General features: G+C 38.5%; 1 protein-coding gene across 6 annotated transcripts in view; it reads left to right on the plus strand.

Moving 5' to 3' along the window:
• Window positions 1–17138, plus strand: part of MYO5A (myosin VA) — a 188814-nt gene extending 171676 nt beyond the window's left edge. For all 6 annotated transcript variants that reach the window (XM_060618497.3, XM_060618500.3, XM_060618501.3 and 3 more), the window contains 8 exons: window positions 3728–3874; window positions 5914–6068; window positions 8051–8140; window positions 9707–9857; window positions 11775–12057; window positions 13514–13688; window positions 15048–15128; window positions 15407–17138. In XM_060618497.3, coding sequence (XP_060474480.2) covers window positions 3728–3874; window positions 5914–6068; window positions 8051–8140; window positions 9707–9857; window positions 11775–12057; window positions 13514–13688; window positions 15048–15128; window positions 15407–15559 — 1235 coding nt within the window. In that variant the 3' untranslated portion in view covers window positions 15560–17138. The remainder of the gene's footprint in view (window positions 1–3727; window positions 3875–5913; window positions 6069–8050; window positions 8141–9706; window positions 9858–11774; window positions 12058–13513; window positions 13689–15047; window positions 15129–15406) is intronic.
• Window positions 17139–26251: the final 9113 nt, after the last annotated feature.

Raw genomic sequence — 26251 nt, forward strand, 5'->3', positions numbered from 1 at the left:
CAAATAAACAAGTTCCAGAAATATTTAGAATGGCAACATAGGTGTTCACTTTGAAGAGGATAATACTCTTTGGGTATACGAATGTTGAAATATTTATTTAGAAACCATATAGATTACTTTGCAGTCATAATTTATTTATAATCATGTAGCATTACATGATTTATATATTACATTAAAACTTTGAGCCTCCAAATCACACACACACATGGACTGTAATGTCTGTCGACAGAACTTTAAAAAATCTTTATTTTGAAAACCTTTCTGCACTTAATTCTGCTTTAATTATATCATGAGATGATAATTAGCAGAGTGCCTGAAAGAACTGATTTTAAGGGTATTAACTAGCCAATTAGTTTTTTCAACTTCTAATGATTTCTTTGCAATACATTAGTAAAATTTCATAAATAACAAAGCCACTTATTATTTTAAGTTTTTACTCAGCTTTTTTTGTTATGTATACTTTAAATTGAGATAGGTTAGAATACCTCAAGAAGTCAGAAATTTTAAGCCATTATCAATCAGAAATCAATCTCATCAATGAAACTATCTTGCCAGCTATGTTCTCAAACCTATAAGGAGCATTTGAGAAACACTTCATAGATTAAACAAAGACATCATTTCTTCAGAAAAGTTATATTTCGAGTTAAATGATATGTATCTAAAGAATAAAACAAAATAGATGTGTGTGACTTGGACATGTGCTGAGTGCAGTGTCTCTCCCCCCCCCCCCCCCAAATTAGAGAATAAAGGTAGCAAGCTCTTCTAATACTTTTCATATCTCTTAATCTCCCATTATACAGAAAATACAGGCAACTTTCTACAACAAAGCATCTTTTAAAAACTAAAAGTTTTCTTGTATTTTTCTCTAAATATAATATACTTAAATTCTTCTGGTTTAAAATAGCAAGACTCTTGCCTCCTCCTATGGGCTACCCTTAATTAAGGAGACTTTTTTAGAAACCAGTGTGGCTTTTTTTTTTTTAAACACCAACATATATAATTTGATATAGCTAAATTGAGAGTGTTTCAAAATTTGATGTGCTTTGTGCTGTATTTTAATCCAGTAGTGGGTGTTCCATGTCAATTTTCATGGAGTCAGGGAATTTATACCTAAAAGAATTCTGGAAATCAGTTAATTATTTCATGGGAATAAAAAACGGAGGTCCAGAAACTGTAAGTGACTGCCAAGGTCTCGGCAGTTAGTAGCCAAACTGGCACTAGAACCCAAGCTTTCCAGGAACACTTAACTCTCCCTTTGTGTCATATTTTCCAACACAACCTCTCTTCTTGTAGGAATTTATTTGACTGTCTCTATTAAGCCTGAAATCAAGATATTTCTGGTACCAAAGTGAGGAAAATTTAACTTTTAAAAAATTATGCAATTTCCTTTCCTTTTCCAGGACAAAAAGGTTCAGGAATATTTTTTTCCCTCGAGTATAACGAATCTAGAAAATAGAAAATAGAGATCGCTTCAGGTCTTTCTAGAAGAAAGTCTGTATTAGATGAAACATTGGACCAAACAACCCCAAGATCTTTTGAGTCTTTGAAAACTGGGATGTGGTCCTGGCTTTATTCTTTCTGGCCTTATATTTTCCTGATGCTAGATAAAGCTTGACATTTTATTTTAATTAGAAGATAGCTTGCTAAATAAATCAGGTTTGTGTTGAGCTTACATCTATATTTTATCTATGCATTTTTATAAAGACTCAAATCTCTGAGGAGAATTCAAAGGCAGAGAGAAACTTTTAATGAAAATATGGCAAATTTTGTCTCTGACATTTTTGTACAGAACCAAAAATACCTTGGTTAGAGGTTTTGCAAAAGGAAAGTGAAGCTTTCTTTTAAAACATGAAATCTAATAAAAATATTTACTGTATTTCTTAAATTCTGAGATATACAAATTTTTACATTTTAACATCTCAAATTTGGTTGCGTCTTTCAAAAATTATTGATGGGTTGTAGTTTAATTGGCAGTGTTTTTCCTTCTTTAGTGTTATATAAAATAATGGTATATCTCATCATCAATGGATGAAATCAGTAGGTTTAAAACATTCTTTTTGAGTTACATAGGGCCCAAATATGTACCTTTATTGATAAACATATAATATATTGAATCTGTTTCCTCTGTTTCCCCTCTCAGAATTGTTTCTATGCCTCAAAGCATCTAGTAAGACAGATGGCAGGGATTTGACTCTTTTGTACCTTACATGCAGCATATGTACAAGCTGTGAAGCCCACTGCGTGCTGATCCTGAGTTCTTCATGGTGTTGTGTTTAAACTGACTCCAGAAGTAATTTGTGTAAAACTAAATAGCTTGAATCTCCTGTCTCCTGCATAGAGACATACAGTTTACCATGCATATGAAACACTAGATATCCCAGTCCTGACTTGTCCAATCACGATATGATCACTCTTTAGATATCATAGTGGTGATGGACGGTGGTGATTGTCAGCGCTGGTAATCCCGGTGTGTGATGCTGCAGCATGAGGTGGACGGAGTGTCACTAGGCTGGCTCCCTGCCACTTAAGCCAGAACACTGGCAGGTACTGGCGTTCTCTGTGATAACCTTGTCCTATGGAGCTGGCTTCCCAGAACTAACATAGGAAGTTGCCCAGGGTGACAGGGGAAGCTCTACTGATACCTTGTAGAATCAGCAACATTAAATTTTCTAATGCTTCTGAGCTGCATTTTGTTTGTTTGACACCAGGTTCAACTCAACCTATGCCTAAAGAGATTTCTTAACTGCCCCCTCCCTATAAATAAAAGAAGAAAAAACCTGCTTATTAGCACATACTTCCACAAACACCACCATGACTCTGTGTTTCCTTTTCTTCCCTTGCATTTCTCATTTAATTCTCAATTTTGAGATGAAATTGAAGACTTTTTTTTTAATCCTTAGCATAATCCTTCTCTAGCACCTGCCATTAACAATAGTGACCATTTTTAACATCTAAAAGGGTTGTTAACCAGTGGTTATACTTTAAATGGTTACAACTTAAGACGTTTAGCACTTGATTACAAACAAACAAGCAAAAACCGGAATAATATTTAGGAAATCATATTAAATAGAAGTGTTTTATCTGCTCATGACTTCTTTGGGGATGAGGGGTAGCAGGAAAAAGTTAGTGCTTTGCCTTATAAGGCCTTTGTGAAAAATGATACATTTCACATCAACTAGTGTGAACAAACACTATTCTGCCATTTATCTTGATGTGGTTTGAACTGATTGCAATTATACAGTGAAAGTAAGTGTTCTTTTTCTTTGATGACTGGATTCATAGAGCTAAATGTGATAGGAATCTTTAATACTCTTGCTGCTTCTTCCTAGAATATTATATTTTTTCTTCTGTGATTAAAGTATATTTAACTATTATGATGGTACTGATTAATTAACCAAGAAGTTAAACCACTTACTTCAGGGACATTTAATCTTACTACAAAGTAAATTTTATTACCAAAAAAAAAAAAAAATGTTTTTAAATCAAGTAAGGTTCTTTGATATTGATAGTAGCCAAGCATTAGTGGATGTTAGGGTGACATCACCATATAATTTTGCCATCTGTCCACTCAATTTTAGCAGAAAAAGGTATTTAAAGAGGGAACAAGTAAGTGGCAAATATGACAAGCTTCTGTTGTTATAGAGTTCGTTTAAAATTATTGGGCTATGGAACCCTCTTATCTTTTCTACCTGGAAAATATTTCTTCTCCCTTTTGTTTCTCATGAAGTGGGCCAAATGGAGAACATATCCCCAGGACAGATCATTGATGAACCCATCCGTCCAGTCAATATTCCTAGGAAAGAAAAGGATTTCCAAGGAATGCTGGAATACAAGAAGGAGGATGAGCAAAAGCTTGTTAAGAACCTGATTCTGGGCAAGTATTTTCTGCATGGGATAAAAGGTCTTTCTGGTACATACGTCAGCAGTGGGAAAGACTAGTCACTAATGTTTGAAATATTCAACGCTGGTTTCTTTAGTCATCACTGCATACTGTGCGTGATCCTGCTGCAGTAGCATCCTGACCACGTCATGCTGCAGTCAACCTGCAGGGAGACTGGTCTAGAATCACCTATCAGGATCCTTTGAGGCCTGGGCTTCTTAGCTCTGGCTGAAGATTAGATTATCTGGGGAAGCTTTTGAGAAGTATTAACGTACAGTCCCCATCACAGACTAATTACATCAAAATCTCTAGAGGGAAGAGCCTGACCATGTCTGGTATATGTTTTTCAATCTTTCAAAGGATTCTGAAGTGTAAGCCACAGTTGAACACCCACTGGTCTCAGCCACTGAACTTCCTGAATCTCATTTTTTCCTTGCTTCCTTTGACAACTAAATATGTCAAGAACAACAGTTTGGTAAAAGAGAAGAAACAAAAGAATTAGGGAAAAGATCCCAGCAATGGAAGGAGAGGACTGCACAAATGAAATGGACATGAAGGAAGCATTTCAGAGCAGCATAGGGTGAAGATTGTGTGTAAGCCCCCTGGCTCTGCAAGAAGACTAATTTAGGGGACAGTGGGAAGTGAGTAGGGAGTGCACACAGCCTGAAAGTTGTGAACTGAAAAAGGGAAAAAACCTCTCTTCTCAGCTTTTGCATAGCATTCCTCCCCGCAGGTGTGGGGTGACAGTAATGTGATTGGCAATTATACTTGATTTAATGTTCCCAGGGTTCATGGCATGAGTACTATATATAGGTGCAGAGGCACTTAAGTTTCAGCATGATCTTTATTTAGCAAAAATGTTAAGAAGCCACTGGTTTTTAAGCATAGAGTTAACAAAGATTCGTCAGTTCAATAACATTTAGTGAGCTCCTACCACATGCTAAGTATTTTCTAGGTACTGGATACTGAACGAAAATAAAGTCCCTATTCTCATAGATCTTACATTGGGGGATGGTGGGGAACAGAGAAAAAATAGACATATAATAGGGAAAAGGATAAAGAGTAAAGGCAAATGTATTAGTTTATATAAGACTGTCCAGAAAGTTGTCTTCAATAAGGTGATCTTTGAACAGAGATCAAAGGAGGTAAGGAGGCAAATCATCCTGATATCTGAGGAAAGAACATTCCAGGCAGAAAATAGTAAGTACATAGTCCCTGGAGTGGTAGCATGCCTGGCATATTCAACCAACAACAAGGAGATTCATTGTGAGCTGGGGAAGGGAACAGGGCCAGATCACACTGACCATAATGAAGATTTTTTATTTTATAAATGGATGAGAAGTAACTTGGAAGATTTTCAGGATCTGACCTACATCTTTGTATAGAGTCACTCTGGTTGTTGTGTGAAAAATGTACTATTAGGGAGCAGCGGATGAATCAGGAAAACTAGTCTGGAAGCCACCACTACAGTCCAGGAGAAGAGCATAGTCTATTCTAGGATGGCCAGTGGAGTAAGTAATTGGATTCTGAATGGGTTTTCTAGGTAGAGCCAATAGGACTTATTACTGGATTAGATGTGTGGTGTGAGAAAACAATGAGTCAAAAATGCTGACTAAGCTCATGATTTGGGAAACCAGAAGTCTGGAACTGCCATTTAATTGAGAAGGGGACAGCTCCTGGGAGAGCAGGTTCCAAAGGGATCTAGTGGTTTGGTTTGGAATGCACTCAGTTCGATGTGCCTGAGCAGAGGTGTTAAGAAGGCAGGGAATTCAAGGGAATTCAAGGGAAAAGTCAGGGCAAGAGATATAAACTTGGGAGTTGTCATTATATAGACAACTAAGATTCATATGTCCCAACTAAGACTCAAAATTTCTCTACTTGATGAGCTATTAAAATGCTTCTTTTTTTAGTGTGACCTCTTAGCCCTGAATGATTGAATTCTTTCACAAGAACCGTGCTTTTGTATCTTACAAAACATTCCTCATGAAGACTTTCAGTGTTATATAAGATTATTTTTCCTCATTTCCTTTCAGAACTGAAGCCACGTGGTGTGGCAGTCAATTTGATTCCAGGGTTACCAGCGTATATCCTGTTTATGTGTGTTCGACATGCTGACTACCTGAATGATGATCAGAAAGTAAGGTCATTGCTAACATCAACAATTAACAGCATCAAAAAAGTATTAAAGGTCAGTTCATGTTCAACAAAATTCTCATAATTAATCTTAATGATGACAGAATCTGCCCCAAGTTACTTTTCCTTCTTTAAGCTGGAGCTAAGTTGCCAGATATGACACTTTGCAGTGTTCACTGATAACTTCCACTATAGGAAGCATTCTTTCTTGCAACACGTCTGTATGCCTTCTTTTACACAGGGCTCAGGTTGAACAGTAATCAAAATTAATTTGATATAATTGTACCTAAGTGCAGAGTAAATTAAGTTTCTCCATAAATGGAAATAGTCTGCTTTGAGGTCTTAAAAGTAAATTAAAAATACTTAGTGTGATCCATATATCTAGGAAGTATGTTGCTCTAGTTAGAAAGGTATTAAATAAGTTCAATACCATATGTTTCATTCATATGATGTCTAAATGATGTATAAAAAGATGTCTGATAAAACATTATAATTTTTCTTCCATCTTTTCTTCCTCTTATTCTCCAACTCACCCCATAATTTTCCTTGTTACCTGAAATGCCTGGTTCCATGTGAGAAGCAACACATAGATACTAACAGGAAAGATTTGGAAACGGCAGCAGAATTATGTAATAGAGTAGAAAGCCCTACATAACTCAGTAGTCACTGAGTCACCTTGCATAATACTCCTCTTGCCTCTCTAGAAAAACAATGAACGTTATACTTAGCTTTACCTCACATGTTTCTATGAGGAGCTAAGAAAATGTTCTCCAAGCACTTTGCTTTCTGATTATCTAACTGAAGTTAGATAAGAACTTTTAGGATGGAGATAAGTAGGTAGTTAACATGCCCAGTGGATGCTTTCAAATCTAAAATGTCTTTAATGCACTATTTTTTAAATTGTGGTAAAATATATATAACATAAAATTTACCGCATAACCATTTTTCAGTGCTTAGTTCTGTGCCGTTAGCATATTCACATTGTTGTGCCAACCCTATCACTGTCCACCTCCAGAACTTTTTCATACCCCCACAACTGAAGTTCTGTCCCCTTTGAACACACCCTCCCTGCAGCCCCTGCTAGTGAACCTTTGACAAATGCTGGTTCTCCATCCCTGCTGTGCAGATATGCTATGCAGTTAGTTTTATGGTGGTTACTAAAACATGGGGTTTCTGAAGATTTAACATTTAAAAATTGATGAATGTCTTCTGATATAACTCATTTCATTTTTGGTGTATTGATGCTATATTGCACTTAGCCTACAAGTTTTACTAATTTGTAAGTCAGCTCCTGCAAAGACCACAAAACCAAAGCGTTTTCTCCCTCTCATCTTAATTGCAAGAAGACATTTCTCTAATTTAACTAATTATTATATCAAATTGTTTAAAAATTAAAAAGGATGGGTACTAGAATATAACACCCTTTCGATACAGTTTAAAATTGATGTGAGCTTGTCTCACATCCCAATTTTGAATTGAAGTGTATTTGTCTTGAGTCCCTGTTTTGATTTAGCAACTGGTTGTTTGACATGTGCCCCAGTCCTGATGAAGAGCTATTCAGCTTCCCCTGTCTCCTTTTCTGCACAGGACTTCCTTCATCCCATTTCTGATTCTCTGCTCAGGAATTGTATCTTACTGTTGACCTGATTTGTAACCTAATCCGGCTTTCAGCGTTTCATAGTCTGTGATTCCCTTTTATGCTTTTAGTCCTCTCTGATCCCCTTAGTAATCCTGAAGGAAGTGAGTTGGGGTAAGCTGTGGCTTGATGAATTTTTTTCTGCTGAAAGGGACCATTAAACTGACATCAACTGAGTGACTGGGCATCCTTTTCTAATGGCAAGAAACTAGATGCCAAGCAAAGTAACAACCAACCAACAAACTCGGTTGAAATTTTCTAGCAATGATGTAAGACTTTGCAATGTGATTTATTTTTGTAATTCTTTATAATTTAACTGAGGCCTTCTGGTATCTGTTTAGTTTCCTTCAGGTTGTTATTTCCCTAAGGAAAAGTGAATTTAGCCTTTTTCTCTCTTTCAGAAAAGAGGTGATGATTTTGAAACCGTCTCCTTCTGGCTCTCTAACACATGCCGATTTTTGCACTGTTTGAAGCAGTACAGTGGAGAAGAGGTGAGAAAACCTTCATTAAAACACCAGTGTGATATACTTTGTGAACTTTTTAGGGAAAAATTGAAAAGCACAAAACGTTTAGCCATTAATTTAGAAACCTGAGTTCAGAGGTGGCTTGGAAGCCTGTAGCTTTGTTTGATGTTCATTGTTTATGAAACAGTGATTTAGACAGTGACATAGTTTCTTCCCTCTGAGAGTTTGTATTTTGATGAAGCATAGCAGAAATAAAATGAGCATTTGTCGATGAATTGTTACCAGCAGTGAAACCTCTTGTCAGCATGTGGAAGTGGGCTTTTCAAGCACTGATATGAGAAATATAGAACTATTTAAAGAAATTCATCAATTTGGGCTTTCCAAATGCATGAAAGGTAATCAAGCTAAGGCATGTCTCTCTAGACTGGTCCCAAAACCTGTTTTGCTTTTATTTGTAGTGATATGTTCATCAGGTGTTTACTAGACTTCAAAACTAATATTTCAATACTGTAATCTGTTAATAATTACTCTTTATTAAGGTCTGCTCAGTATATATCAGATAGTACTTACTCTATGTTATTTAATTCTTGCAACATCTCTGTGAGGTAGGAATTATAACCCAGTTTTACAGATGAGGAAACTGAAGTTCGATGAAGTTCATCATTTTGCCCAGGTTCTCTTAGCCATAAGGAGCAGTGCTAGAATTCTAGGTCTGCTCACCTCCAAGAGCCTGTGCCCCTAACCACTGCCCTCCATACCTCCACCTTGTGCTGGGAGAGCAGCCAGAGAAGTTGAGCGGTAGCATTTTCTGGGCACCAAGAGGCTAGCGGCAGGGGACTATCCCGGCAAATGACGGAAAATATAAATATGAGTAAGACGTGCTCCCTGAGTAGGTGGGACAGACAGACTAGAATTCCCCCGAGGGGCCATTAACTGTCCTGTCAGTCCCCACTTCTGACCATGTTGTTAGGTAGTTTTAGGGAGACACATGCTTGATTATGTGCAGAAGCCATCAAACAGGCAATTGCCTTTTGTCAGGCAACATCTAACAAAAGTACCTGCCTGTACAGTTGGCTTCCCATTTTAGCTCATACCACCAAAAGATTCCATTCTAAGCTTGGATTGAAAATCATGTATGGTTACAATGAAATACAATGAAGGGAAATTTTTTATTTATTCACCAATCTCTGTAGAAGCCAGTCTAGTTTAAGATGATGTATGCCCTTCAGGTGCAATATTTATAAATAGGAAGTTAAGAGATTAGTGCTTTAGATAATTTACTGTTTGGCAGTAAACCTGCTGCTTCATAAGCGAAAACACTCATTAATTTTTTTTTTTAAACTAAGTTCCCCCATCTTGTTTCACTGAATGCTAGCTTGCCAACTTTAGATACTATTCAAAAGCTAGTAAGAAGTGGAAGGGGAATATGATGGAAACAAACACCAGCATTTCAGAATGACTGTTTGGCATTCAAGAGCAGAGCAGACAGGAAACTCTTCAGAGGAAAGACAGCAGGAGATGTCTGATCAAACGAGGGAGTTAGAAGAGAGCTTTTATTTCACGGGTGTCAGTAACTCTGCTTTATGGCTCTAGGGCTTTATGAAACACAACACGTCTCGCCAGAATGAACACTGCCTCACCAACTTTGACCTGGCTGAGTACCGGCAGGTGCTAAGTGACTTAGCCATTCAGATCTACCAGCAGCTCGTGCGGGTGTTAGAGAACATCCTTCAGCCAATGATCGGTAAGGCGAGAGCATTGCTGACATCGAGGTCTGTCTACCTCATGTGCCCACCAGTGGCATTCGTTTCTTCATACAGAGAACATAAAGTAGTAAGACCCAGTCCTGAAATTAGCTGAGGAATCCCGAACCCCAGCCGTGACTAACTGGGATACATCAGAATCACTGCTTCCATATGATCGAAATGGCAGTATCTAGTTAATCTCCCCACTGTGTGAGTCCTCTCCCTTAAGACCGGGTTATGCTATATACCCATCAATATACCTCATACCTTGTCCAGTTTTCAAAAATTAAAACTTTAAACTCTGGTCTAGGACACTGCTACACTGAGCCTCCTCAGGGCCCATCTAAGACTAAGGAGGCTGGGGAGAGTTTGCACTTTGCCTATTACTAGGCCACAGTAAAAGGGCTGCGGGGTACCACAGCAACAAGAACAGGTGTCAGACACTCCACGGTGGGTTGTTCATCTTGTGGCCCCTACGGAATTGTTAAAGGCAATTTGGTTTAAAGTAGCATTTTCTCAGTGGATGAGTGACTGGGGTGTGCACGTGTGTGTGTTTCTATATATGTGTATTCAGCTAGGTGTGTGAGTCCACATACCTCTCTTTTGTATGCGTATGCTCACTCTGAGTGCGTATTTATGTACTATACTACCTCTATTCCGTCGGAATGGGTAGCATTCATGAAATAGGAATTAGGAGGCCTATATAAATTGCAGGATGCTAGTTTTGAATGCATTGAATTAAATTTGTTTTAAGTTATCAAACTCAGTTATCTTCAGGCAAATCAGCAACACCTTCTTAAGGCTACTCCCAGCTACACTTTCTTTTCCTACCTGTGTGTTTTCCACATTTCCACAACTTCTTCATTGCCTTTAGTATTCTGTCTTCCATCATAGGCCCACAATTAACCAACTAGAAACCAAAAAGGCTGAGGAAGCCATGGGAGATAGCAGTGATTTCTTCATGGGACAACTTCAGTCATCAGTTCTTCAGTTGTCCCCTAAAGGTTGTGTTCAAAGCGACCTAGGTCAGCTACAATGTAAGAGGTGACACGGACACAGAGGTCAACTTCAGCCAATATTTCTTCTATTTTTGCCTATTTTTATTGGCTAAATAAGAAGTTTACCTCCAAGATGCCCCCCTTTAAACTGCTTTCCCCATCTCCCAGTGATGTGATAATAACCACCAGTGTTTTGTGTCATTGTCAGGTGCTGTGGAAGCCACGTTTAGCACTGTGAGATGTAAAATGAATAGGAGATGTAAAAACTGAATCGGGAATGGCCCCTGCTGTCAAGGCGCTGTCAGTCCAAGCGGTGGTCATCCCACAACCATCCTCGAGGGGGCATAAGCCAAACACTGTGAGGGCACAGTGGAGGGAGCAGCAGTGCCCCAGATTCGAGAAAACTGAGTTCTGGGAGGCTGAGGCTAACCCCAGAGCCTCTCTGCCACTGTGGAAAGTTAAGGGCAAGGAATGGCCCAGTTCTCCAGCCCCACACGACCATCCCCTCTCAAGGCTTCTCCACAACCACTGCCCAATCTCCTCTTGTACTTGCTACTTAATTTCTTTGCCTGTGGGGTTCAGATATCCCTGGAGAATATCTTATCTTCTCCCTAACTGCTACATCTTTCTCAAAAACCCTCCCAAGATATCACACACTTGTGTTGTTATAAGGTTGCTGCTTCCTATTTTTGAAAATACACCATTATGATTTCTTAGTTTCATGGTAAATTTTCGCATTTAAGAATTATTCCTTCATTAAAGTTTAAAATCTGGAAGCCCTCTTTTTGGGAAGGCTTCTCCCTCTGTTTTGATACTCAGATGATCTTCCTCAATTGAATGTGTGAGATCATGTGTGAGCATGCGTGTATGCACGTGGAACATGCATCTTCTCTTCTAACACTTGAACTACTCCCGCAGTCTCTGGCATGCTGGAGCATGAAACCATTCAGGGTGTGTCTGGGGTGAAGCCCACAGGGCTAAGAAAGCGAACCTCCAGCATCGCTGACGAGGGCACCTACACACTGGACTCCATCCTCCGGCAGCTCAACTCCTTCCACTCAGTCATGTGTCAGCACGGCATGGACCCTGAACTGATCAAGCAGGTGGTCAAACAGATGTTCTACATTGTTGGGGCCATCACCCTGAACAACCTCCTTCTGCGGAAGGACATGTGCTCCTGGAGTAAAGGCATGCAGATCAGGTGAGCGAACACCAAAGCTGATGGCTTGTTTGAGGTCAGTGCACCCGATGTCTGCTACCGCCAGCCGGGCAGCACGGGAGGACCAGACATGGAGCTGCTTTCTCCTGGCTGGCTGGGCTTCTCCACTTTCATTCATTACCACTCCTGACTGTGCCTTTCAGTAGGCTCTACCCACCACTAGTTGGGAACCCCGCTCCACTGTGACGCTAATTTGTTTGAGGGAATGGAGAGAAGATGCAAAATTCTTACAGTTGAGATAGCTGCTTCCTCGCCGTTTGCATGTGTTTTAATTGTACATAACAAAATAGCTAATTCTTTATAATGAAGATTTCTGATGCTTGACTTCTCTTAGAAAGTTATTTTGACAAAACACCTTTTTGTACCATGGTAACAAGAACGTGTCTAATAGATCTGTTACTAACTTCAAATACGCCCCTCATCTCTTAAGAAAATGTGCACTCAGTTTTATGCCCAACTACCCCACCACATAACCTCATACTCATAATAGAATTGATTTTTTTTTTGCAAATCATTTATTTTAAAATAGAATATTTGCCAAGAGAGGAAAAAAGGATTTCTCTTACAAAAGTTAATCTCAGGAAACCTTGGCATTCTTTTCAAATTTTCTATTCTGACGCACAGCCATTGTAGTTAATGTTAGAAAGATAATGCCTCCCACTCAAGTAGTAGGATTTATTTCTCTGTAAGCTTTGTTTATACACGTGAAGCACCATCGTAATAACATACGGTCTCCTATTTGCCTGATTGTGCAGTGCTGCTCATGTGTCCCTTTAGCATTTTAGTATGAAAACCACTGTCACTTGGTTGACCACCTCTTGTAACCTTGGCGTCTGTGCAGTTTCCATGTCTCTCTCCACATTTGGAGTCTTCGTCTCTTCCAGCGGCCCCCACTTACCCTGCTGTCCTTCCATCCCTGAGCTTCCTCAGGCCACTACCCTATCACCCAGGCTCTTCCCTAAACAGAGCTGGAGCACAAGGTCTGTGTGGAAGGATCTTGTTTTTCTTGACTAACTTGGAATTTAACCTGTAATAAAGAGGAATGGATACGCAGAGGTTATTGATTCTACCCTCTGAAATTGTAAGAGAAGCTAGAAAGTGTTTTCCGGTCAGCTGTTTAATAAGGACACAGCCATATTGTGTGTTCTATTTTGTCTTTCAGCAAGTCATATTTCATAACTTTTGCTGTAATGGCTATATTTCTACCTTCCATTGAAGTTAATTATATTCTCTAGTCACTTACTGTTATATAATTATGATTATAAACCTTATGGCTATAATAAAATTTTAAGCACTGGTAAGATTTAAGAAAATTGAACAAAAATACTGGCTGTCATTTTAACTGAAATTCCTGACAAAGCCATACATAAAAAATTAAGACATTTATGACAACATTCGGTGAATTTGCATTCTCTCCCTCTCTCTTTTTTTGGCACAGGTACAATGTCAGTCAACTGGAAGAGTGGCTGCGTGACAAGAATCTGATGAACAGTGGGGCTAAAGAAACCCTGGAACCTCTCATTCAGGCTGCGCAGCTTTTGCAAGTGAAAAAGAAGACAGATGATGACGCAGAAGCCATCTGTTCCATGTGCAGTGCTTTAACTACTGCCCAGGTAAAACACCTTGCCCTGCTGTGCAGTAAGGTAGCACTCCTCACGGGTGCTGCTCAGGGAAGTGAGGAGGTCTCCTAGCCATTGCTCTGGTCTCTGAGCTGACTTCATATGTGTCAGAGAAAACATATACCTATACAGGTCTTAAAGGAGACTTTACTAGCAACTCAGTCATCCACAGTCAACATTTAATAAATATTTATTTATTTTTTAATGTTTATTTACTTATTCTGAGGGAGAGAGAGAGAGAATCCCAAGCAGGCTTCACGCTGTCAGCACAGAGCCCGACGCAGGGCTCATGAACTGTGAGATCATGACCTAAGTCAAAAATCAAGAGTTGATGCTTAACTAACTGAGCCACCCAGGTGCCTCTCAGTAAATATTTATTCAGTGTGTATAGTGTTCTGCATAATGTCCCAGGCACTGAGGTACAACCAAGAACAAAACAATGTCCCTGCTCTCATGGGATGTACAGTCTCTGCATTCTATGGAACCTGTATTCCAAAAAGTAATTTTCCATACTATTTGATAATTGAATGATATTTTAGACTTCTCTATTTTAAGACAGATTATTCTTATTCCTTTATTTCAATAAATGACTAATTGAGCTATCTTGAGGCACCATACCTGTTGCTGGGGGAGATGCTTCAAAAAATAAGAAACAATCCTTGCCTAAAAAGAATTTCCAGTTTAGTAGACAAGGCAGATGTACCTAACTGATTCTACTATAAGAGGTTCTAGCAAGTTCTACAGTAAGATGTCTAAAGGAAGTGCCGAGGGGCAGTCACTGTGTTCGAGGAAGGCTCCATTAAGCTGGGTATTGAATTTAAGGAAGTGAGAAGGACATTTGAGGACAGTGGCAACAGCACGAGGCAAGAAATAGGCATAAACCTTACCCATTTTTCTTTTGCCAGTTATTTCTATGCTGACTCTTGGGCTTTCTTAATGTTCTTTACGCATCTCATAACGTAGACATCTTCACAAACCATACATAGAATATGTATAGAAAGCAGCTAGATGAAAACTAGGGACACTGTTAAAAGTTGCCATTTGGGTAGACTGGGAAGATTGAGTGAGACACTTTTCCTTTTCATGTTGTGTTCTTTTGTATAGTTTGATTGTTTTTCCAGATTTATATTTCTTCTTAAAAGTACAGATAATACATTAATACATTCTTATTTTAAAAATTCACATAGTAAAGGCAAATGTGCCCTTTAGACTAGCTCCCTCTTCCCTCATCCCAACCCAGCCCTGAGTAGAATTATAAACTGTATGCACAGATCCTTTTAGTTTCCCAGATTATCAGCACCCAGTGTGTATTTGGTTATATGTTGAAAACTTTGATCATTTCATTTCTCGCAGATTGTCAAAGTGTTGAATTTGTATACTCCAGTTAATGAGTTTGAAGAAAGAGTCTCTGTATCATTTATTCGTACTATACAGGTAAGATCTCCCAGGCTTTCTTTTCCTTTGATTCACCAACACAGTCTTTTGAATGGAAATTTACAGTTTATTGAAGGAAAGTGTGGTTTTGTTATTGTATTATCTCATTCTGACAGTGCATTAACTTTTGGTAACAGATTATTAGAAAAAATGCAGTGATTTTAAAACAAATATAAACATTCTTTAGCAGTTGAAGACTTTTTGGTAGATTTTTGGTGGGAAAAAAATATTTGTAGATTCAAAGAACTGATGTTCTGTTTTTTGTTTTTAAATCTCAGATGCGTTTACGAGACAGGAAAGACTCTCCTCAGCTGCTCATGGATGCTAAACACATCTTTCCTGTCACCTTTCCTTTTAACCCATCCTCCCTCGCACTAGAAACCATCCAAATTCCAGCCAGCCTGGGCCTGGGATTCATATCACGGGTCTGAAAGTGATGTGATGTCAAGGCAAACAGTGACAGTAAATTTCTTGCCTGAAATAAGAACCCATTATTTCCAGTGAGCTACTGAAAATATGCTCTAAAGAGAAAGTACTGAGTATCTTTCAAACAAGAGGTTATTAACTGGAAATCTCCCTAAATACTTTCATCACCTTGGAAAGACAAATAGGCTTCTTTGTACTGTGTTACCTTTAATTCATAGCAACACTCACCCTTGATCAGTTAGGTATCCTGAGTTACATGCAGGTAAATGGCAGACAGAAGGGGGAAAAGTGTCTCCAGCTGCCAGCATTTATTTTAAATCCTTAGCACTGCATCCTAATGGTATGGTAAAAATGTAAATTCCAGCTATGAGCTGTTGTTAGGAAGGCACCAACAAAGAACCTCCTCTGTGTGAACCAGAAGAATTGAAAGAAAAATTGCCATTGAGTACATATCATATCAGTTCAGGAATCAATTATGTTGATATTGTCAAACTGGATCAAAGAAATAAACTGGCAATATGTAAAGTAATTGGTCAAGTAACTTCCTTATATGTGTCACTCTGATATAGAGATATTAAGAGAATGTTGGTTTGCCATATAGCATAGAAGTCCATTTGTACTGTAGTTTACTGAGCATTTTAAATTGCTGCTACATACTGTATACTTTAACATGTAAGCGATATTCTTATTAGGCACTACAACAGTAAGCTTCTCTTTTATCAACTCTGTTTACAATTCAATCAGACCATTTTAACTGGATTATGTGCAAATATATACAGATTCCCCTGCACGAGTAGCGGACACTGGGAAGTCATGTAGTAATATGACAAAATGTTTGACATTTAGGGATAGGATTAGACAAAGTGGCTATTGTTGATGTCGTTATTTATTCAGAATGTATTACATTGATGTGCTCATTAATTTTCCCTGGGTGGATATCACATCAGGGTACAGTGTTCTGTGAAGTGACTTATTTTTAGTTCCCAGATCAGATTCCTGCACTGCATATTTTCAACCCAGCCAGGTTTTCTTTCTTCTTAATTTATTAAGAATTAATCTCAGTCACTATCTAGAGAAGAGTATCAGCATAGTCATGGTTCGGGTCTTGAAACCTTGATTATCCTATAAATTATGCAAAACAAGGTGTATAATAAATACTATGATTCCATTTTTTTAGGCTTTGCAACTTCTATAATAAATGTTCTCTGTACCACTAGATACTTTAAAGAGCATCATACTAGAAATACTTTAAGACTTATATAAGAAGACTGCTGAATTTTAGAGGATTTGTTTCAGTAAGAGCCAGATCCTATAAGTTTCATTCTGAAATTCTAATTAAACATATTCTCAGTTTTTCCTGGACATCCTATACAGTAAATCTTTCAGGTTGTGCAAAAGCAAATCCTTAGTTTTCATTAGAAACTCTGGTTCTGAATTACAATCATAGATTTATATAACTTAACCGTTAGATGGTCTATGAAAAATGACATCTTATTAATACATGTGCAATATTAATGGAAGTCAAACAGTTTCAAATCAATGATAAAGATTGTTATTAAAAGATAAATACTGTCTGTTAACTTATTTGGGCCTCACATTCCTCATTTATACAGTAAGAGAGTTGGACCCTTCCACATCTAAAATTCTCTCCTTTTGGCTCTTAGGTCCTAGAGAAACTAGATACAGTTACTCAGTGAGTTCACCCTCTAATTGAAAGATCACTGTTTGGTGCCTGTTAATTCTAGGGGATTAATAAAATGTAAAACCACAAGTTGGTGTAGCTATAACCTTTCTTAAATGTACATGATTTACATACATGCTTTTAGAAAGTGAATTAGTTTTAGTAATTTTTATTGAATCATGTACTGCCATATTCAGTTTGGATACATTTATTTATTTGCAAAACCAGCCAAAAACACTACTGATCCAATCAGGTTCTCTTAGTTTTCCCCAGCTGTCAATGCGGTTTTCAGTGAACAATGAACTCTTACCTCTTGGTTAGTACTGAATGTGCCAGAGTACTGACTCATTGCACAGGGGAAACGCCAGAAAAATGTCATGATGATGCAGGCTGTCCACCTCAGACCTGGAAATCCTCCTGGGCCCTTTCCCAGCTTAGTCCCTGTGTAATGTGCATGCCCTGAATCTTGTCAGGTCTTCAAGAGCATGCTGTAGCTCCTACTGCCGTTGCAGCCCTTTATCTTAGCCCAGATGGCTCATATCCTCAAACATCTCTCTCTTGTCTCCTGCCTTTGTGCTGGAAAGTGCTGAAGCCTCCATTCCACACCTGGGCCAGAATCTCTCCTGTTCAGTGATGGCCACGCAAAGACTCTACTATTCCAGGCTCCAGCTTCCTCCAAGGCCTACCCAGAACCCGAGATGGGGATCTGAATCAACTTCTCTTAGCAACATAAAGATCTTTAGTCATTACAAGACTACAACCTTACAACCAGGGAACCCCAAGACCTGATAAATGACTCTGTGTGCTACTTTCTTGAGGATGCAACAGTTATTTGTTTACTAGGGGTTTCCTTGAGCCCCTCTTAGGACAGCCCACCCTCTCTCCAACCACATTTCCTCACCCAACTTCAAACATCCCTTCCCCAGCCTTCCAGCCGCGCATTCCATTGTTCACTCTTTCCCCTCCCTCAGCTGGACCATACACCACTTGCCTGTCTGCTCAGCTGCTCTGACTGTGCTGAAGGCAGTAGAGTCAGTCCCCAATTGCCCCCCTGGCCTGACTTCAGGCTGATCTTTGCACAACTTCTTGTTCTCGCTTCTCAGCAGTACATTCTTTAACATTATCACTAATTTGCTTTTTCATAATTCCATTGTGACACACAGTAGGGATTCACAGAAAAATCTTGAAAGAACACAGCCCTATCTTCATAGCCCCTTCTCAATAGTCTCCTCACTCACCTTATCTATAGACCCAGCTCATACCTTGGAATGCAAGACTGAAAAATTAGGAGCAGTTTTCCTTGTAGCTTTCCTTGGCTTAAGGCTTTGGTCTGCCTGACCTGAGCATTACTATAAAGAAGAGGGAAAATAAGATCCATAAAGTGATTCCTTTGGAAGTTTCGAAAAATCTCCGTGTACCTGACACTTCTTTTGTCAAGTGCAAAAGTACAAAAAGATACATTCCAAAGCCCACCAAAAGGAAATTTGAGGATCCTGGTCAGTTTGTATGATTTGCTTTATCCCGTTTGGCTCTTTCTGGGTGAGTAATTATGCATAACACAGATCAGATCTTTTAATACCATGTGAGGGAGGCTATGAAAATATTGGGAATTTCAGTGTAGTGATTGTTTTAAGAAATTACTATCCTGGTAACCCTAGGTCAAGGGGTACCTGTCCTATCCTGAGAAATCCTCACATAATATTCATGCACCAACCTGCCCTCCCCACCCCACCTTGTCTGTCTCTCTCTCTCTCTCTCTCTCTCTCTCTCTCTCTCTCTCACACACACACACACACACACACACAGTTACCAGAATGTAGAGTTCCCCAGGAGGCATAATCAAGGATCCTCTGGGTAACTGCAATTGTTTAGAATAAAATAGAAAGCAAAACTTAGCATGTGACCCTTAGATTCTCCTGCTGAAAGTAGTGCAGAACAGGACATTGTATCTGACTATGCTTTTCTTCAGCGTACTTCCTCTGTTACCTCATTGTGTCCTCACAACAGCACTGGAAGGCAGAAAGGGTAGCTACTATAGTCACTTGCTGATGCTACACAGAAAGAGGTCAGTGACTTGCTGAGGTCACACAGCCCTCCTGCCATGCCGCTTTCCTGAATGTAGCAGTGTCAGTGTGGCAGGTGGGAGCAGGAAAGTAAAAGATCTCGAGGTGACGTTCAGTTTCTCCTGGTACCCATGGGGTACCCTGGGTCAACAAGAGGTGCTTTTTTTTTTTCTTATCAAAATTGGCAACGGGCATACGGGAACTGAGCAAGCGCCAAGGACCAGGTTGTCTGTGCTAACGAGATTAAGTGCCCAGAGCCTGGTGGCTTTCTTTTTGTCAGTTACCTTCTATAACTAGGTGTGATTTTTGTAATGATTCAGAGCTCCCTTGAAAGGTGCAACACTCTGTGCTTAGGTCTTTAATTAGTGGCAGGCTGTCTCAAACTGACTGGAAGTGGTGAAAGCCTCCCAAAAGTTCAGAGGAAAGTCAGTCTCCACACACACACTCCTCAGAGCCAGCACAAGAGCCACCAGACGAGCTATGCAGCCGGCCGTGAAGCCCCTGGGTACCTTCTGAGGCCTGTCTGTGGGCAAGCCGTATCCACGTCCGTGTGTTTGGACATTTTGGTGTGTGCATGCTGCCGGTGTTTACTTTGGAGCTAGGAGGTACGCTATGTGCATGCGTGTCAGAGAGGCTGTGTGTATTGCCGTGGCCTCCGTTCATGGTTAAGTGTGTTGTAATTTCTTCTCAGGGCGTGCTGTGAGGACCGCCTTAACCCCTGCTCCCTTCCCTCCGAGAGCTGCCTTAAGTTCTCTGGAACTTTTCCTCTGTAAGGGACCGACTTACCTGGAGAGGATATCTTGCCATGTTTCTCAAGGTTTTGTGAGGGTTTTGGTTGGGTGTGGCCTCCAACCGCTAATTCCTTTTCTTCCTGCATGACTCTCCCCTCCTGTTACTTCTCCTTCCTTTTCTTTTCTGTTATTTCCAAACAGGTGTTGGAACTCAGGCAGCACCAGTCTCAGAGCCAGTGAATGTGGGCTGAGACAGTGTTCCTGAGTTTGGGGGGCTTGGTGTCACAAGTAAGCAAATGAACATATGGAAGAAATAGATCAGTTCGCTTCTTGGTAATGCTTAAATGGCTTGTTTTCCCCAGATCTTTTCTTGATACAGGTAAAGGGTACAGCTGTAAAACCTTCCATGGACATGCTTTAAAAATTTTTTTAAAGAACCCTGTACTATATATAAAAGTTTGAGTCAAAATAGGGAAGAGTGCTGTAAGTTCTATTCCATTGTATTACCCTAAATTAAATCAACCTTGAGTTACAGTAGACTTCTCAACAGATCAGGAACTGAAAAGTAATCTGTAAAATACCTGCCAAAATGCATTTTATACATTTTTTAATTTTATAATTTGGTCTAGCGAAAATGTTCATTAGCTTAACTTAATGAGTGTCATTAGCTTCCTAAAATGACTGAAAACGATTAACATTTCCTTAGTATTGTGATATAGCTTGAAATATTTGAAAGAAAAATGTTTCTTGCGTGGAAACTGGTACGTATAATTTAATGCTTGGTAGGTCAGTACATTTTCATGCATTTTTCAGTCAATAGTTTCAAATATCGTATTGGTACCACATGTTATAAAACTGTAGCCTATATTTCAGGCTCTCTAAATCACTTGAGCCATTTAATATTTTCCAACAAATGGTGAATTTTTCCTTTAAATGTGGATATGTATGTTGTAATTTATGATTCCTAGTTATGTATTTTTGTGGACTCTTGGAGTAATGTTCACTTTTTTGTGTCCTTGGAAAATTTAAATTGCTCTAACAGTGTTACACCGGAATGAGCTCATGACATTTAACATATTGTATTTTAATTATTAACTTTAATTATTAATTTGCTGTGAAATGGATATGCCTTTTAACTACAATGAAAACGTACATTGAAGTTTTTCAAATATTTTTCCTTGTTGGGTCTGTAAAAGGAATTCTATTTTGATCTACATAGAAAAACATGATATGGTTAATATTTGAAAAGTTCTTAGGTAAAATACTCATCCATTAGAAAGGAAGCAGAAATACTGAGAAGTGAAAGGCACTATCAACCACCTCTGGTTTTAAACTGAAACCATCCCAACATATCCCACATGGAATTTTTAAAAATAAGTTAACAATTCACCTCATATCAACAAAAGCCTTTGAAACCTGGGTTTTCACTAGATATCACCTAGTGATAAGATGAAAACCAAAACAATATAAGATTGACACTTACGCTCTAAATTTGTAGTTGTCTAATGTTGTCCTTAGTAAATGTGCGTCACTAATGCTGTATTCTCCTAGCTATTATAGAAAATTGTTCAAATAAAGATATGGAAATAAAGGATTTTTGTTAGTGTCTTATAAATAAACTCACAGCACATGGAACATGAGATACACACCAATGGAGAGCACATTCTGGGCTGTTAAACACACCTTTAATATTTAAGAGGATAGAAATCATATAATGTCTGCACTCAGATGATATTAGAATTAAACTAGGTATCAATGATGGAAAAATAGCTGGAAAATCCCTAAATACTTGAAGATTAAACAACATGCTTCTAACACATGGAACAAAGGAGAAATCTCCAGAGAATTTTTAAAATATTTGAACTAAATGAAAATGAAAATATAACATCAAAATTTGTCCAGTGCAGTGAAAGCAGTGCTCAGTGGGAAATTTATAGCATTGAATGTATGCATTAGAAAAGAAGAAAGACCCATACATAATCAATCATTAAAGCTTCTAGTTTAGGAAGCTTAAAAAAGGAAGAAAACATTAAATGCAAAGTAAGCAAAAGAAAAGAAATAATATAAATCAGCAAAAATCAAAGACATTGAGGACAGAAAATCAATGAAACCAAAAGCTGGTTCTTTAAAAAAGATCAATAAAATTGATAAGCCTCTAGCCAGGGTAACTAATTAAAAAAGAGAGACGACATACAGCAGATTAGTGGTTACTTAGAGCTGGGAGGAGTTGGGTCAGGGGGAATCAAGGGGACGGAGCAGTAACTGAGGGACATGGAATTTCATTTTGAGATGATGAAATTTTTTTAATTAATTTATTTTAATGTTTATTTTTGAGAGAGAGAGAGCAAGCAGGGGAGGGGCAAGAGAGGGAAAGAGAATCCAAAGCAGGCTCCACGCTGTCAGTGCAAAGCCTGACATGGGGCTCAACCCGACAAACTGAGATCATGACCCAAACCAAAGTCAGATGCTGAACCAACTGAGCCACCCAGGCACCCCAATGATGAAACTTAAAATAAACTGTGGTGACAGTTTAATCTGTGACTCTACTAAAAGCCACTGAGTTGTATATTTTAAATGGGTGAAGTGTATGGTATAAAACTTATCTCTTAATAAAAAAATTTTTTTTTAAGTAGACTTTTCACTTCTGGTATGGCAGACTGAGAGGCTCAGCAAATTCTCTCCTCAAAAAAGTAAGGACAACACTGGACAAAAGTGTCAAAAACAACAATTTTAGGGCTCTGTAAATTCCCCAACAGCATACAACAAATTAGTAGTGTTTATTTATGACAAGCTACTGACCTCTGAGTAAGAACAGCATTTGTTTGACAGTCTTGCCTGGGGCTGCTCCTATCTTCTCACCTCACCCAGGTCAGATAGCCTGGTAATTCTACCAGAGTCAGGCAAGCTATAAAAGCCAGCAGCTTTGCCTTTGGAGGGGCTCACTTGATTTGGAATGAAGTGCAGTTAAACCCCTTACCCCGCAATAGCAATAATGCTAGTGATTTCACAACTGTGAGGGAATACATTTCTGTTGTTTTAAGCCACCAGTCTGTGGTACTTTGTTACAGCAACCATAGGAAAGTAACACAGTATTAACCTAGAGTATCTGTGATGAATTTAGATGTATATTTTCATCCCTAGAGGAACCATTAAAAAAATTAACTCAAGAAATACTGTTTTTGTTTTTTTTTAAATTTTTTTGTTTTTTAATGGGAATTAAAATCGTGCACACACAAAAAAGCAAAACAAAAACAACAAAAAACCCACCATCACCAAAAACATAAGGAGAAACAGGAACAAAAAAGACATGAGCCATATAGAAAACAAAATGACCATATCAACAATTACATTAAATGTGAATGGATTAAACACTTCTATCACAAGGCAGAGATTGTGAGGGATACATAACATACTCCTCTGAGAGGCTAAAAGTTAAAAAACTGACAATATAATCGCTGATGAGGATATAAAGCAACTGAAACTCATATGCTGTTTATAGAAGTAAATTGATGCAGGGCACCTGGATGGCTCAGTCGGTTAAGCATCCAAGTTTGGCTCAGGTCATGATCTCGTGGTTCCTGAGTTCAAGCCCCACATGGGGCTGTCTGCTCTTAGCCCAGAGCCTGCTAAGATCCTCTCTCTCCCTCTCTCTCTCTCTGCCCCTCCCTTGTGTGTGCCTATGCTCACTCTCTCTCTCTCCTTAAAAATAAACATTCAAAAAAAAAAAAAAAAAGAAGTAAGTTGATGTAATATTTTAAAGGCAACAATATCTAGGGGTATCTAGTCAGCTCAGTAAAGCATGTGACCCTTGATCTTGGGGTTGTAAGTTCAAGCTCCACATTGGGTGTAGAGATTACTTAAAAAAGAACTTAAAAAAATCCTTACGTGTGTGTGTGTGTGTGTGTGTGTGTGTGTATACAACAATATCTACTAACTATTGAGCATTGCATACCTAATGATTCAGCAGTTCTACTCCTTTTATGTATCAATTTTAGTATATATGCTACCAAAGAGAGCACTCCTTTTATATATCAAACAGGAATGCATGTGTTTGTGCATTGAAAGACCTATGTAAAAATGTTTATAGCAGTGTTATCCATAATAGCCACAAACTGAAATAACCCAAATATTTATCAATAGGAGAATGAATAAACAATAGAATATTTATATAATGGAATACTATCTAAGAACAAAAAATAGCACACTTTAGCTATATACAACAGCATTGTTACATGTCATGTAACAAGCCAGATGCAAAGATGATACACAAATAATTTCATTTATAAAAATATCCAAAATAGGTAAGACTAACTTACGGTGAAAGAAGTTATGACAGTGGTTACCTTTGAGGGGTAATGACTTAAAGGGACATCAAAGTTTTGGGGATGTTAGAAATGTTCTATATCTGAATCTGGGTGGTGGTTACTTGGATGTGTTGATATGTCCATGTGTAAGAATACATTAAGCTGTACACTTATTATTTGTCTACTTTTCTGTATGTTATTCTTCAATAAAAATTTTATTTAAAGGGGCTCCTGGCTGGCTCAGTTGGTAGAGCATTTGACTCTTGATCTTGGGTTAAAGGTTCAGGCCCCATGTTGGTAATAGAAATTACTTAATAAAAAATAAATAAAAATCTTAAATATAATTTTTTATTTAATTTTTTTTAACGCTCATTTATTTTTGAGACAGAGAGAGACAGAGCATGAACGGGGGAGGGTCAGAGAGAGGGAGACACAGAATCCGAAACAGGCTCCAGGCTCTGAGCTGTCAGCACAGAGCCCGACACAGGGCTCGAATTCACGGACCGCGAGATCATGACCTGAGCCGAAGTTGGCCGGTCAACCGACTGAGCCACCCAGGCACCCCTATAATTTTTTATTTAAAGAAAAAAGTGGTTAGACCTCTAGACCCTTCTTAACTCTGAGCAACCAGGTAACTCTTCCTACCCATTTTATACCTTTTTTCTTTATGTTGTTATTTTGGACTAGAGGTACACAACATTAAGTTCATCATAATCCTCTTTTTGTGGCACCTATCACTGTTGGTCTGTGCCAGGTTCTTTGAAATTTTTTTGGTTCCTCTTTTTTTCTTTTTAAGTTTATATTTATTTATTTTGAGAGAGAGAGAGTCTGTGCACATGCAAGTGGGGGAGGGGCAGAGACAGAATCCCAGGCAGGCTCTGCTGCCAATGTAGAACCCAATTCGGGGCTCGAACTCACGAACCATGAGATCACAAACTAGGCCAAAATTGGTCCCTTAACTGACTGAGCCACCCAGGAGCCCCAAGTTCCTCTTTTTTCTTTATTCACCAATCTCATTTCCCTCAACCTCAGAGATATTCACTCTCACATATTTAATTGGATGACTTTGTAATTTATCATCCACACTTTCATTTACATATACTTTTTTCCATGAACAACATATTATTGCAGTCTTTGCTAGTTTCGAAATATATATAAAGACTTGTACTATACGTCCATTCAACATGGCTTTTTACATCTCTCTGAGTCAATATAAGTAGATCACATCCATTCTTGCTGGCAGCTATAGAGTATTATACTATATATATATATATATATATATATATATATATGCACACACTATTCATTCTCCTGTTGATGGATATTGATGAATATCTCCTTTGATATGTAACTGTGTTGTGATGAAGATCTAAACTTTTTTCGGGTCTATGTGATAATTTATCTGCCTAAACCTATTTTTTTATTTTTATAGTTTTTTAATGTTTATTTATTTTTGAGAGAGAGAGAGAGAGTGGGAGAGGGGCAGAGAGAGGGGGAGACACAGAATTCGAAGCAGGTTCCAGGCTCAGAGCTGTCAGCACAGAGCCTGACACAGGGCTCAAACCCACAACTGTGAAATCATGACCTGAGCTGAAGTCAGATGCCCAACTGACTGAGCCCCCCAGGCGCCCCATGCCTAAACCCATTTTTAATTAACATTAAGTTGCTCTCTTGAATGGTGTATTAGTATAGCTCCCACCAGTTGTGGGAGCAAAAAGTTATTTTCTCACATCCTAGTTGATGTTTTTCAAGCCGAATATTTTTGCCAATCCAATGAGTATAAAGTTATATCTCCTTGTTTTCATTTGTATTTCTCTGGTTACTAATAAAGTTGACATCTCTTTATGTGCTAACCAGCCATTTGAGTGTTCCCATGGACAAACTACCTATTAATTTCTTTTGTAAATTTTTAAAAATT

This window comes from Panthera onca, chromosome B3 (genome assembly GCF_046562875.1).
Source record: "Panthera onca isolate mPanOnc1 chromosome B3, mPanOnc1 haplotype 2, whole genome shotgun sequence".
NCBI lineage: Eukaryota > Metazoa > Chordata > Mammalia > Carnivora > Felidae > Panthera > Panthera onca.